We start from the raw sequence: 15057 nt of genomic DNA, 5'->3' as shown, positions 1-15057 counted from the left end.
TGACCCCTACACACTCACCTGACCCCTATAACCTCCCCTGTCCAGTACACCGTGCCCAGTCCCCTACTCCCTCCCCTGACCCCTACAACCTCACCTGCCCCCTATACTCTCCGCTGACCCCTACACCATACACTGTCCCCTACTCCCTCCCCTGACCCCTACACCCTCCCCTGATCCCTACTCCATCCCCTGACACCTACACCCTCACCTGACCCCTATACCCTCCCCTGAACCGCACACCCTCCCCTGACCCCTATACCTTCCCCTGACCCCTACACCCTCCACTTACCCCTACACCTTCCACTGACCCCTACTCCCTCCACTGACCACTACACCCTCGCCTGACCCCTACTCCCTCACCTGACCCCTACTCCCTCCCCAGACCCCTACTCCCTCCCCCGACCCCTACAGCCTCCCCTGACCCCTACACCCTCGACTGACCCCTATACCCTCCCCTGATCCCTACACCCTTCCCTGACCCCTACACCCTCCCTTGTCCCCTACTCCCTCCCCTGACCCCTACACCCTCACCTGACCGCTACTCCCGCCCCTGACCCCTACACCTTCACCTGACCCCTACTCCCTCCCCTGACCCCTACACCCTCCTCTGACCCCTACACCCTCACCTAACCCCTATACCCTCCCCTGACCAGTACACCCTCCCCTGATCCCTAAACCCTCCCCTGTCCCCTACTCCCTCCCCTGACCCCTACACCCTCCCCTGACACCTATACCCTCCCGTGACCCCTACACCCTCCCCTTACCTCTACACCCTCACCCGACCCCTACTCCCTCCCCTGATCCCTACACCCTCCCCTGACCCCTACTCCCACCCCTGACCCCTAAACCCTCCCCTGACCCCTACACCCTCCCCTGACCCCTACTCCCTCAACTGACCCCTACACCTTCGCCTGACCCCTACACCCTCTCCTGACCCCTACTCCCTCAACTGACCCCTACTCCCTCCGCTGACCCCTACTCCCTCCCCTGACCCCTACACCCTCCCCTGACCCCTACACCCTCGCCTGACCCCTATACCCTCCCCTTCCCACTACACCCTTCCCTGACCCCTACACCCTCACTAGTCCCCTACTCCCTCCCCTGACCCCTACACCCTCCCCTGATCCCTACTCCATCCCCTGACACCTACACCCTCACCTGACCCCTATACCCTCCCCTGACCCCTACACCCTCACCTGACCCCTATAACCTCCCCTGAACCCTACATCCTCCCCTGACCCCTATACCCTCCACTGACCCCTACACCCTCACCTGACCCGTACTCCCTCACCTGACCCCTACTTCAACTGACCCCTACTCCTTCCCCTAACCCCTACACCCTCCCCTGACCCCTACACACTCACCTGACCGTTATACCCTCCCCTGACCCCTACACCCTCACCTGACCCCTATACCCTCCCCTGACCCCTACACCCTCCCCTGACCCCTATACCCTCCACTGACCCCTACACCCTCACCTGACCAGTACTCCCTCACCTGACCCCTACTCCCTCCCAGGACCCCTACTCCCTCCCCTGACCCCTACACCCTCCACTGACCCCTACACCCTCACCTGACCCCAATACCCTCCCCTGAACCCTACACCCTCCCCTGACCCCTATACCCTCCACTGACCCCTACACCCTCACCTGACCAGTACTCCCTCACCTGACCCCTACTCCCTCCCAGGACCCCTACTCCCTCCCCTGACCCCTACACCCTCCACTGACCCCTACACCCTCGCCTGACCCCTACACCCTCCCCTGATCCCTACACCCTTCCCTGACCCCTACACCCTCCCTTGTCCCCTACTCCCTCCCCTGACCCCTACACCCTCACCTGACCCCTACTCCCGCCCCTGACCCCTACACCTTCACCTGACCCCTATTCCCTCCCCTGACCCCTACACCCTCCCCTGACCCCAACACCCTCCCCTGACCCCAACACCCTCACCTGACCCCTATACCCTCCCCTAATCCCTAAACCCTCCCCTGTCCCCTACTCTCTCCCCTGACCCCTACACCCTCACCTAACCCCTATACCCTCCCCAGACCAGTACACCCTCCCCTGTCCCCTACTCCCTCCCCTGACCCCTACACCTTCACCTGACCCCTACTCCCTCCCCTGACCCTTACACCCTCCCCTGACCCCTACACCCTCCGCTGACCCCTACACCCTCACCTGACCCCTATACCCTCCCCTGATCCCTAAACTCTCCACTGACCCCTACTCCCTCCCCTTATCCCTACTCCATCCCCGACCCCTACACCCTCACCTGACCCCTATACCCTCCCCTGACCCCTACACCCTCCCCTGACCCCTATACCCTTCCCTGACCCCTACACCCTCCACTTGCCCCTACACCCTCACCCGACCTCTACTCCCTCCCCTGATCCCTACACACTCCCCTGACCTCTACTCCCTCTCCTGACCCCTACACCTTCGCCTGACCCATACACCCTCTCCTGACCCCTACGACCTCAACTGACCCCTACTCCCTCCCCTGACCCCTACTGCCTTCCCTGACCCCTACTCCCTCTCCTGACCCCTACACCCCCCCTGACCCATACACCTTCACCTGACCCCTACTCCCTCACCTGACCCATACACCTTCACCTGACCACTACTCCCTCCCCTGACCCCTACTCCCTCCCCTGACCCCTACAACCTCGCCTGACCCCTACACCCTCAACTGAACCCTACACCCTCACCTGATCCCTACACCCTCCTCTGACCCCTACACCTTCACCTGACCCCTATTCCCTCCCCTGACCCCTACACCCTCCCATGACCCCAACACCCTCACCTGACCCCTATACCCTCCCCTAATCCCTAAACCCTCCCCTGTCCCCTACTCTCTCCCCTGACCCCTACACCCTCACCTAACCCCTATACCCTCCCCAGACCAGTACACCCTCCCCTGTCCCCTACTCCCTCCCCTGACCCCTACACCTTCACCTGACCCCTACTCCCTCCCCTGACCCTTACACCCTCCCCTGACCCCTACACCCTCCGCTGACCCCTACACCCTCACCTGACCCCTATACCCTCCCCTGATCCCTAAACTCTCCACTGACCCCTACTCCCTCCCCTTATCCCTACTCCATCCCCGACACCTACACCCTCACCTGACCCCTATACCCTCCCGTGACCCCTACACCCTCCCCTGACCCCTATACCCTTCCCTGACCCCTACACCCTCCACTTGCCCCTACACCCTCACCCGACCTCTACTCCCTCCCCTGATCCCTACACACTCCCCTGACCTCTACTCCCTCTCCTGACCCCTACACCTTCGCCTGACCCATACACCCTCTCCTGACCCCTACTACCTCAACTGACCCCTACTCCCTCCCCTGACCCCTACTCCCTTCCCTGACCCCTACTCCCTCTCCTGACCCCTACACCCCCCCTGACCCATACACCTTCACCTGACCCCTACTCCCTCACCTGACCCATACACCTTCACCTGACCACTACTCCCTCCCCTGACCCCTACTCCCTCCCCTGACCCCTACAACCTCGCCTGACCCCTACACCCTCAACTGACCCCTACACCCTCACCTGATCCCTACACCCTCCCCTGACCCCTACACCCTCACCTGACCCCTATACCCTCCCCTGAGCCCTACACGCTCACCTGACCCCTATACCCTCCCCTGAACCCTACACCCTCCCCTGACCCCTATACCCTCCACTGACCCCTACACCCTCGCCTAACCCCTACACCCTCACCTGACCCGTACTCCCTCACCTGACCCCTACTCCCTCCCCTGACCCCTACACCCTCCCCTGACCCCTACACCCTCACCTGACCCCTACACCCTCCCCTGACCCCTACACCCTCACCTGACCCCTATAACCTCCCCTGAACGCTACACCCTCCCCTGACCCCTATACCCTCCACTGACCCCTACACCCTCGCCTGACCCCTACACCCTCACCTGACCCGTACTCCTTCACCTGTCCCCTACTCCCTCCCCAGACCCCTACTCCCTCCCCTGACCCCTACACCCTCCCCTGACCCCTACACCCTCGCCTGACCCCTATACCCTCCCCTGATCCCTACACCCTTTCCTGACCCCTACACCCTCCCTTGTCCCCTACTCCCTCCCCTGACACCTACACCCTCACCTGACCCCTACTCCCGCCCCTGACCCCTACACCTTCACCTGACCCCTACTTCCTCCCCTGATCCCTACACCCTCACCTGACCCCTATACCCTCCCCTAATCCCTAAACCCTCCCCTGTCCCCTACTCCCTCCCCTGACCCCTACACCTCCACCTGACCCCTACTCCCTCCCCTGACCCCTACACCCTCCCCTGACCCCTACACCCTCACCTGACCCCTTCTCCCTCCCCTGACCCCTACACACTCACCTGACTCCTATAACCTCCCCTGTCCAGTACACCGTGCCCAGTCCCCTACTCCCTCCCCTGACCCCTACAACCTCACGTGCCCCCTATACTCTCCCCTGACCCCTACACCATACACTGTCCCCTACTCCCTCCCCTGACCCCTACACCCTCCCCTGATCCCTACTCCATCCCCTGACCCCTACACCCTCACCTGACCCCTATACCCTCCCCTGAACCCCACACCCTCCCCTGACCCCTATACCTTCCCCTGACCCCTACACCCTCCACTTACCCCTACACCTTCCCCTGACCCCTACTCCCTCCACTGACCCCTACACCCTCGCCTGACCCCTACTCCCTCACCTGACCCCTACTCCCTCCCCAGACCCCTACTCCCTCCCCTGACCCCTACACCCTCCCCTGACCCCTACACCCTCGCCTGACCCCTATACCCTCCCCTGATCCCTACACCCTTCCCTGACCCCTACACCCTCCCTTGTCCCCTACTCCCTCCCCTGACCCCTACACCCTCACCTGACCCCTACTCCCGCCCCTGACCCCTACACCTTCACCTGACCCCTACTCCCTCCCCTGACCCCTACACACTCCCCTGACCCCTACACCTTTACCTGACCCCTATACCCTGCCCTGATCCCTAAACCCTGCCTTGTCCCCTACTCCCTCCCCTGACCCCTACACCCTCCCCTGACCCCTATACCCTACCCTGACCCCTACTCCCTCAACTGACCCCTACACCTTCGCCTACCCCTACACCCTCCCCTGACCCCTACTCCCTCAACTGACCCCTATTCCCCCAACTGACCCCTACACCTTCGCCTGACCCCTACACCCTCTCCTGACCCCTACTCCCTCAACTGACCCCTACTCCCTCCGCTGACCCCTACACCCTCCCCTGACCCCTACACCCTCCCCTGACCCCTACACCCTCGCCTGACCCCTATACCCTCCCCTTACCCCTACACCCTTCCCTGACCCCTACACCCTCACTAGTCCCCTACTCCCTCCCCTGACCCCTACACCCTCACCTGACCCCTACTCCCTCCCCTGACCCATACATCTTCACCTGACCCCTACTCCCTCCCCTGACCCCTACACCCTCCCCTGACCAGTACACCCTCCCCTGTCCCCTACACCCTTCCCTGACCCCTACACCCTCACTAGTCCCCTACTCCCTCCCCTGACCCCTACACCCTCACCTGACCCCTACTCCCTCCCCTGACCCATACATCTTCACCTGACCCCTACTCCCTCCCCTGACCCCTACACCCTCCCCTGACCCCTACACCATACCCTGTCCCCTACTCCCTCCTCTGACCCCTACTCCCTCCCCTTATCCCTACTCCATCCCCGACCCCTACACCCTCACCTGACCCCTATACCCTCCCCCGACCCCTACTCTCTCCCCTGATCCCTACACACTCCCCTGACCCCTACTCCCTCTCCTGACCCCTACACCTTCGCCTGACCCATACACCCTCTCCTGACCCCTCACCTGACCCCTACTCCCTCCCCTGACCCCTACTCCCTCCCCTGACCCCTACACCCTCCCCTGTCCCCTACTCCCTCCCCTGACCCCTACAACCTCACCTGACCCCTATACTCTCCCCTGACCCCTACACCATACCCTGTCCCATACTCCCTCCCCTGACCCCTACTCCCTCCCCTGACCCCTACACCTTCGCCTGACCCCTACACCCTCTCCTGACCCCTACTCCCTCACCTGACCCCTACTCCCTCCCCTGACCCCTACTCCCTCTCCTGACCCCTACTCCCTCTCCTGACCCCTATACCCTCCCCTGACCCCTACACCCTCGCCTGACCCCTATACCCTCCCCTTACCCCTACACCCTTCCCTGACCACTACATCCTCACCTGACCCCTATACCCTCCCCTGACCCCTACACCCTCCCCTGTCCCCTACTCCCTCCCCTGACCCCTACAACCTCACCTGACCCCTATACTGTCCCCTGAGCCCTACACCCTCCCCTGATCCCTACTCCATTCCCTGACCCCTACACCCTCACCTGACCCCTATACCCTCCCTGATCCCTACACCCTCAACTGACCCCTTCTCCCTCCCCTGACCCCTACACCCTCCGCTGACCCCTACACCCTCACCTGACCCCTATACCCTCCCCTGACCAATACACCCTCCCCTGACCCCTTTACCCTCCCCTGACCCCTACACCCTCCACTTACCCCTACACCCTCACCCGACCCCTACTCCCTCCCCTGATCCCTACACACTCCCCTGACACCTACTCCCTCCCCTGACCCCTACACCTTCACCTGGCCCCTACTCCCTCCCCTGACCCCTATACCCTCCCCTGACCAGTACACACTCCCCTGACCCCTACACCCTCTCCTGACACCTACTCCCTCCCCTGATCCCTACACCCTCCCCTGTCCCCTACTCCCTCCCCTGAACCCTACAACTTCACCTGACCCCTATACTCTCCCCTGACCCCTACACCATACCCTGTCCCCTACTCCCTCCCCTGACCCCTGCACCCTCACCTGACCCTTATACCCTCACCTGACCAGTACACCCTCCCCTGTCCCCTACTCCCTCCCCTGACCCCTACACCTTCACCTGACCCCTACACCCTCCCCTGACCCCTAAACCCTGACCTGACCCCTATACCCTCCCCTGATCCCTAAACCCTCCCCTGTCTCCTACTCCCTCCCCTGACCCCTACACCCTCACCTGACCCCTATAACCTCCCCTGACCAGTACACCCTCCCCTGTCCCCTACTCCCTCCCCTGACCCCTACAACCTCACCTGCCCCTATGCTCTCACCTGACCCCTACACCTTCGCCTGACCCCTACACCCTCTTCTGACCCTTACTCCCTCACCTGACCCCTACTCCCTCCCCTGACCCCTACTCCCTCCCCTGACCCCTACACCCTCCCCTGACCCCTACACCCTCTCCTGACCCCTATACCCTCCCCTTACCCCTACACCCTTCCCTGACCCCTACACCCTCCCTTGTCCCCTACACCCTCCCCTGACCCCTACACCCTCCCCTGTCCCCTACTCCCTCCCCTGACCCCTACACCCTCACCTGACCCCTATACCCTCCCCTGTCCCCTACTCCCTCCCCTGACCCCTACAACCTCACCTGACCCCTATACTCTCCCCTGACCCCTACACCATACCCTGTCCCTTACTCCCTCCCCTGACCCCTACTCCCTCCCCTGATCCCTACTCCATTCCCTGACCCCTACACCCTCACCTGACCCCTATACCCTCCCTGATCCCTACACCCTCAACTGACCCCTACTCCCTGCCCTACATCCCTCCCCAAACCCTACACCCTCCCCTGTCCCCTATTCCCTCCCCTGACCCCTACACCCTCCCCTGACCCCTACACCCTTACCTGACCCCTATACCCTCCCCTGACCCCTACACCATCCCCTGACCCCTACACCCTCATCCAACCCCTACTCCCTCCCCTGACCCCTACACCCTCCCCTGACCCCTACACCCTCACCTGACCACTATACCCTCACCTGACCCCTATACCCTCACCTGACCCCTACACCCTCACCTGACTCCTATACCCTCCCCTGACCCCTACATCCTCACCTGACCCCAACACCCTCACCTGACCCCTACACCCTCACCTGACCCCTATACCCTCACCCGACCCCTACTCCCTCCCCTGATCCCTACACCCTCCCCTGACCCCTACCCCCTCCCCTGACCCCTACACCCTCACCTGACCCCTACTCCCTCACCTGACCCCTACTCCCTCCCCTGACCCCTACACCCTCACCTGACCCCTACTGCTTCCCCTGACCCCTACACCCCCCTCGATCCCTACAGCCCTCCCCTGACCACTGCACCCTCCTCGATCCCTACACCCCTCCCCTGACTGCCTACGCTCTCTCCCTAACACCCACACCCCTCCCTGATCCCTACATCCTCTTCCTGTATTAATGCTCCCCCTTCACTGCCCCTCCCAAATCATTCCCCCCTCTGCTCCCTTCCCACAGCGTTCCCACCACCCCCTCCAACAGTGCACCCCTCACAACTCCCTTCCCTCAGCGTTCCCTACTCACACCCCCTCCAACAGCTTTCCCTCTTCAACCCTTCCGACAGGGTACCTCTCTCACTGTCCCCTCCCACACCGCTCCCTCCTCACCCCTCCCACAGTCACCCCTACACTCCAAGAGAGTGCTCCCCCACAACATCCCCCGGCGTTCCCAACTCACCCCTCCTACAGTCACCCCTACACCCCAAGAGAGTGCTCCCCCACAACATCCCCCAGCGTTCCCTCCTCACCCCTCCCACAGTCACCCCTCCTTACTCTCTCGCACAGCGTTCCCTCCTCACCACCCCCGACACCCACCCATTCCTCCTGCTGACCCCAAACTTTCCACCCCTCTGACATCACTCCCTCCTCACCATTCCTCCCACTGCATTGCATCCTCACACCCCCCCCGTAGTGGTCCCTCGTCCACCCCCTCCCAGCGTGCCAGCCCCCACTGCCACCATCACTGACACCCGGATCGCCTGTTCTCCCCCACAGCTGTTGAGTTGAGTGAGAATTCGACACTGAGTGCGGGGCCTCAGATCGTCAAGGAGGAGCAAGAAAATGGTAACAGCATCACCTCCCTCCCCTTACCCCTACACCCTACCCTGACCCCTACACCCTACCCTGACCCCTACACCCTACCCTGACCCCTACACCCTCCCGTTCCCTACTCCCTTCCCTGACCCCTACACCCTACCGTGACCCCTACACCCTACCCTGACCCCTACACCCTCCCGTTCCCTACTCCCTTCCCTGACCCCTACACCCTCCCCTGACCCCTACTCCCGCCCCTGACCCCTACACCTTCACCTGACCCCTACTTCCTCCCCTGATCCCTACACCCTCACCTGACCCCTATACCCTCCCCTAATCCCTAAACCCTCCCCTGTCCCCTACTCCCTCCCCTGACCCCTACACCTCCACCTGACCCCTACTCCCTCCCCTGACCCCTACACCCTCCCCTGACCCCTACACCCTCACCTGACCCCTTCTCCCTCCCCTGACCCCTACACACTCACCTGACTCCTATAACCTCCCCTGTCCAGTACACCGTGCCCAGTCCCCTACTCCCTCCCCTGACCCCTACAACCTCACGTGCCCCCTATACTCTCCCCTGACCCCTACACCATACACTGTCCCCTACTCCCTCCCCTGACCCCTACACCCTCCCCTGATCCCTACTCCATCCCCTGACCCCTACACCCTCACCTGACCCCTATACCCTCCCCTGAACCCCACACCCTCCCCTGACCCCTATACCTTCCCCTGACCCCTACACCCTCCACTTACCCCTACACCTTCCCCTGACCCCTACTCCCTCCACTGACCCCTACACCCTCGCCTGACCCCTACTCCCTCACCTGACCCCTACTCCCTCCCCAGACCCCTACTCCCTCCCCTGACCCCTACACCCTCCCCTGACCCCTACACCCTCGCCTGACCCCTATACCCTCCCCTGATCCCTACACCCTTCCCTGACCCCTACACCCTCCCTTGTCCCCTACTCCCTCCCCTGACCCCTACACCCTCACCTGACCCCTACTCCCGCCCCTGACCCCTACACCTTCACCTGACCCCTACTCCCTCCCCTGACCCCTACACCCTCCCCTGACCCCTACACCTTTACCTGACCCCTATACCCTGCCCTGATCCCTAAACCCTGCCTTGTCCCCTACTCCCTCCCCTGACCCCCACACCCTCCCCTGACCCCTATACCCTACCCTGACCCCTACTCCCTCAACTGACCCCTACACCTTCGCCTACCCCTACACCCTCCCCTGACCCCTACTCCCTCAACTGACCCCTACTCCCCCAACTGACCCCTACACCTTCGCCTGACCCCTACACCCTCTCCTGACCCCTACTCCCTCAACTGACCCCTACTCCCTCCGCTGACCCCTACACCCTCCCCTGACCCCTACACCCTCCCCTGACCCCTACACCCTCGCCTGACCCCTATACCCTCCCCTTACCCCTACACCCTTCCCTGACCCCTACACCCTCACTAGTCCCCTACTCCCTCCCCTGACCCCTACACCCTCACCTGACCCCTACTCCCTCCCCTGACCCATACATCTTCACCTGACCCCTACTCCCTCCCCTGACCCCTACACCCTCCCCTGACCAGTACACCCTCCCCTGTCCCCTACACCCTTCCCTGACCCCTACACCCTCACGTCCCCTACTCCCTCCCCTGACCCCTACACCCTCACCTGACCCCTACTCCCTCCCCTGACCCATACATCTTCACCTGACCCCTACTCCCTCCCCTGACCCCTACACCCTCCCCTGACCCCTACACCATACCCTGTCCCCTACTCCCTCCTCTGACCCCTACTCCCTCCCCTTATCCCTACTCCATCCCCGACCCCTACACCCTCACCTGACCCCTATACCCTCCCCCGACCCCTACTCTCTCCCCTGATCCCTACACACTCCCCTGACCCCTACTCCCTCTCCTGACCCCTACACCTTCGCCTGACCCATACACCCTCTCCTGACCCCTCACCTGACCCCTACTCCCTCCCCTGACCCCTACTCCCTCCCCTGACCCCTACACCCTCCCCTGTCCCCTACTCCCTCCCCTGACCCCTACAACCTCACCTGACCCCTATACTCTCCCCTGACCCCTACACCATACCCTGTCCCATACTCCCTCCCCTGACCCCTACTCCCTCCCCTGACCCCTACACCTTCGCCTGACCCCTACACCCTCTCCTGACCCCTACTCCCTCACCTGACCCCTACTCCCTCCCCTGACCCCTACTCCCTCTCCTGACCCCTACTCCCTCTCCTGACCCCTATACCCTCCCCTGACCCCTTCACCCTCGCCTGACCCCTATACCCTCCCCTTACCCCTACACCCTTCCCTGACCACTACATCCTCACCTGACCCCTATACCCTCCCCTGACCCCTACACCCTCCCCTGTCCCCTACTCCCTCCCCTGACCCCTACAACCTCACCTGACCCCTATACTGTCCCCTGAGCCCTACACCCTCCCCTGATCCCTACTCCATTCCCTGACCCCTACACCCTCACCTGACCCCTATACCCTCCCTGATCCCTACACCCTCAACTGACCCCTTCTCCCTCCCCTGACCCCTACACCCTCCGCTGACCCCTACACCCTCACCTGACCCCTATACCCTTCCCTGACCAATACACCCTCCCCTGACCCCTTTACCCTCCCCTGACCCCTACACCCTCCACTTACCCCTACACCCTCACCCGACCCCTACTCCCTCCCCTGATCCCTACACACTCCCCTGACACCTACTCCCTCCCCTGACCCCTACACCTTCACCTGGCCCCAACTCCCTCCCCTGACCCCTATACCCTCCCCTGACCAGTACACACTCCCCTGACCCCTACACCCTCTCCTGACACCTACTCCCTCCCCTGATCCCTACACCCTCCCCTGTCCCCTACTCCCTCCCCTGAACCCTACAACCTCACCTGACCCCTATACTCTCCCCTGACCCCTACACCATACCCTGTCCCCTACTCCCTCCCCTGACCCCTGCACCCTCACCTGACCCTTATACCCTCACCTGACCAGTACACCCTCCCCTGTCCCCTACTCCCTCCCCTGACCCCTACACCTTCACCTGACCCCTACACCCTCCCCTGACCCCTAAACCCTGACCTGACCCCTATACCCTCCCCTGATCCCTAAACCCTCCCCTGTCTCCTACTCCCTCCCCTGACCCCTACACCCTCACCTGACCCCTATAACCTCCCCTGACCAGTACACCCTCCCCTGTCCCCTACTCCCTCCCCTGACCCCTACAACCTCACCTGCCCCTATGCTCTCACCTGACCCCTACACCTTCGCCTGACCCCTACACCCTCTTCTGACCCTTACTCCCTCACCTGACCCCTACTCCCTCCCCTGACCCCTACTCCCTCCCCTGACCCCTACACCCTCCCCTGACCCCTACACCCTCTCCTGACCCCTATACCCTCCCCTTACCCCTACACCCTTCCCTGACCCCTACACCCTCCCTTGTCCCCTACACCCTCCCCTGACCCCTACACCCTCCCCTGTCCCCTACTCCCTCCCCTGACCCCTACACCCTCACCTGACCCCTATACCCTCCCCTGTCCCCTACTCCCTCCCCTGACCCCTACAACCTCACCTGACCCCTATACTCTCCCCTGACCCCTACACCATACCCTGTCCCTTACTCCCTCCCCTGACCCCTACTCCCTCCCCTGATCCCTACTCCTTTCCCTGACCCCTACACCCTCACCTGACCCCTATACCCTCCCTGATCCCTACACCCTCAACTGACCCCTACTCCCTCCACTACATCCCTCCCCAAACCCTACACCCTCCCCTGTCCCCTATTCCCTCCCCTGACCCCTACACCCTCCCCTGACCCCTACACCCTTACCTGACCCCTATACCCTCATCCAACCCCTACACCATCCCCTGACCCCTACACCCTCATCCAACCCCTACTCCCTCCCCTGACCCCTACACCCTCACCTGACTCCTATACCCTCCCCTGACCCCTACATCCTCACCTGACCCCTACACCCTCACCTGACCCCTACACCCTCACCTGACCCCTATACCCTCACCCGACCCCTACTCCCTCCCCTGATCCCTACACCCTCCCCTGACCCCTACCCCCTCCCCTGACCCCTACACCCTCACCTGACCCCTACTCCCTCACCTGACCCCTACTCCCTCCCCTGACCCCTACACCCTCACCTGACCCCTACTGCTTCCCCTGACCCCTACACCCCCCTCGATCCCTACAGCCCTCCCCTGACCACTGCACCCTCCTCGATCCCTACACCCCTCCCCTGACTGCCTACGCTCTCTCCCTAACACCCACACCCCTCCCTGATCCCTACATCCTCTTCCTGTATTAATGCTCCCCCTTCACTGCCCCTCCCAAATCATTCCCCCCTCTGCTCCCTTCCCACAGCGTTCCCACCACCCCCTCCAACAGTGCACCCCTCACAACTCCCTTCCCTCAGCGTTCCCTACTCACACCCCCTCCAACAGCTTTCCCTCTTCAACCCTTCCGACAGGGTACCTCTCTCACTGTCCCCTCCCACACCGCTCCCTCCTCACCCCTCCCACAGTCACCCCTACACTCCAAGAGAGTGCTCCCCCACAACATCCCCCGGCGTTCCCAACTCACCCCTCCTACAGTCACCCCTACACCCCAAGAGAGTGCTCCCCCACAACATCCCCCAGCGTTCCCTCCTCACCCCTCCCACAGTCACCCCTCCTTACTCTCTCGCACAGCGTTCCCTCCTCACCACCCCCGACACCCACCCATTCCTCCTGCTGACCCCAAACTTTCCACCCCTCTGACATCACTCCCTCCTCACCATTCCTCCCACTGCATTGCATCCTCACACCACCCCCGTAGTGGTCCCTCGTCCACCCCCTCCCAGCGTGCCAGCCCCCACTGCCACCATCACTGACACCCGGATCGCCTGTTCTCCCCCACAGCTGTTGAGTTGAGTGAGAATTCGACACTGAGTGCGGGGCCTCAGATCGTCAAGGAGGAGCAAGAAAATGGTAACAGCATCACCTCCCTCCCCTTACCCCTACACCCTACCCTGACCCCTACACCCTACCCTGACCCCTACACCCTACCCTGACCCCTACACCCTCCCGTTCCCTACTCCCTTCCCTGACCCCTACACCCTACCCTGACCCCTACACCCTCCCGTTCCCTACTCCCTTCCCTGACCCCTACACCCTCCCCTGTCCCCTACTCCCTCCCCTGTCCCCTACTCCCTCCCCTGTCCCCTACTCCCTTCCCTGACCCCTACACCCTCACCTGACCCTTATTCCCTCACCTGACCCCTACTCCCTCCCCAACCCCTACACCCATCCTTGACCCCTACACCCTCTCCTCACCCCTACACCCTCGCCTGACCCCTACTCCCTCCCCTGACCCCTACACCTTCTCCCGATCCCTACACCCCTCCCTAACCCCCACACCCCTCCCTGACCCCTACACCTCTCCTGGACCCCTACTCCCCTCCCCGACCCCTACACCCTCCCCGACCCCTACACTCTGCCCTGACCCCTACACCCTCGCCTGACCCCCTACACCCCTCCCCTGGCCCCTATACCCCCTCTGATCCCTACACCCATCCTTGACCCCTACACCCTCTCCTCACCCCTACACCCTCGCCTGACCCTTACTCTCTCCCCTGACCCCTACACCTTCTCCCGATACCTACACCCCTCCCTAACCCCCACACCCCTCCCTGACCCCTACACCCCTCCCTAACCCCCACACCCCTCCCTGACCCCTACTCCCTCCCCTGACCCCTACACCCCTCTCTGACCCCTACAACCTCTTCCTGTATTAACTCTCCCCTGATGCCTACAGCTGTCCCTGGACGAACCCTCCCCTAACTCGTACATCCCTCCCTGACCCCAGCACTCCTCCCTGAATTTATACTCCTCTGACCAATACACCCCTTCCCTACCCCTGAACTACTCCCTGAACTAAAGTTCCCTTAACCTTTACACCCCTCCCTGACACTTACACTCCTTCATAAACTACAATGACCCTACAACCCATCCTGTGACCCTGACACTGCTTGCTGGCCTGTACACATCAGCAAGAACTAATGCAATCCATCCTGGC

At 62.5% G+C, this 15057-nt stretch overlaps 1 protein-coding gene across 6 annotated transcripts in view; it reads left to right on the top strand.

Annotated features, from left to right (window-relative positions):
* Positions 1-15057, top strand: part of LOC132386800 (uncharacterized) — a 79802-nt gene that overhangs the window by 50969 nt on the left and 13776 nt on the right. For 4 of the 6 annotated variants that reach the window (XM_059959140.1, XM_059959142.1, XM_059959145.1 and 1 more), the window contains 2 exons: positions 8919-8987; positions 13902-13970. In XM_059959140.1, the coding sequence (XP_059815123.1) occupies positions 8919-8987; positions 13902-13970 (138 nt within the window). The remainder of the gene's footprint in view (positions 1-8918; positions 8988-13901; positions 13971-15057) is intronic. The other 2 variants (XM_059959141.1, XM_059959143.1) reach the window with 2 other exon arrangements.

The sequence above is a fragment of the Hypanus sabinus genome, unplaced genomic scaffold, assembly GCF_030144855.1.
Source record: "Hypanus sabinus isolate sHypSab1 unplaced genomic scaffold, sHypSab1.hap1 scaffold_1311, whole genome shotgun sequence".
Lineage (NCBI taxonomy): Eukaryota > Metazoa > Chordata > Chondrichthyes > Myliobatiformes > Dasyatidae > Hypanus > Hypanus sabinus.
Note: the sequence above shows the minus strand (reverse complement) of the source record. Positions and strands in the feature narration are given on the sequence as shown.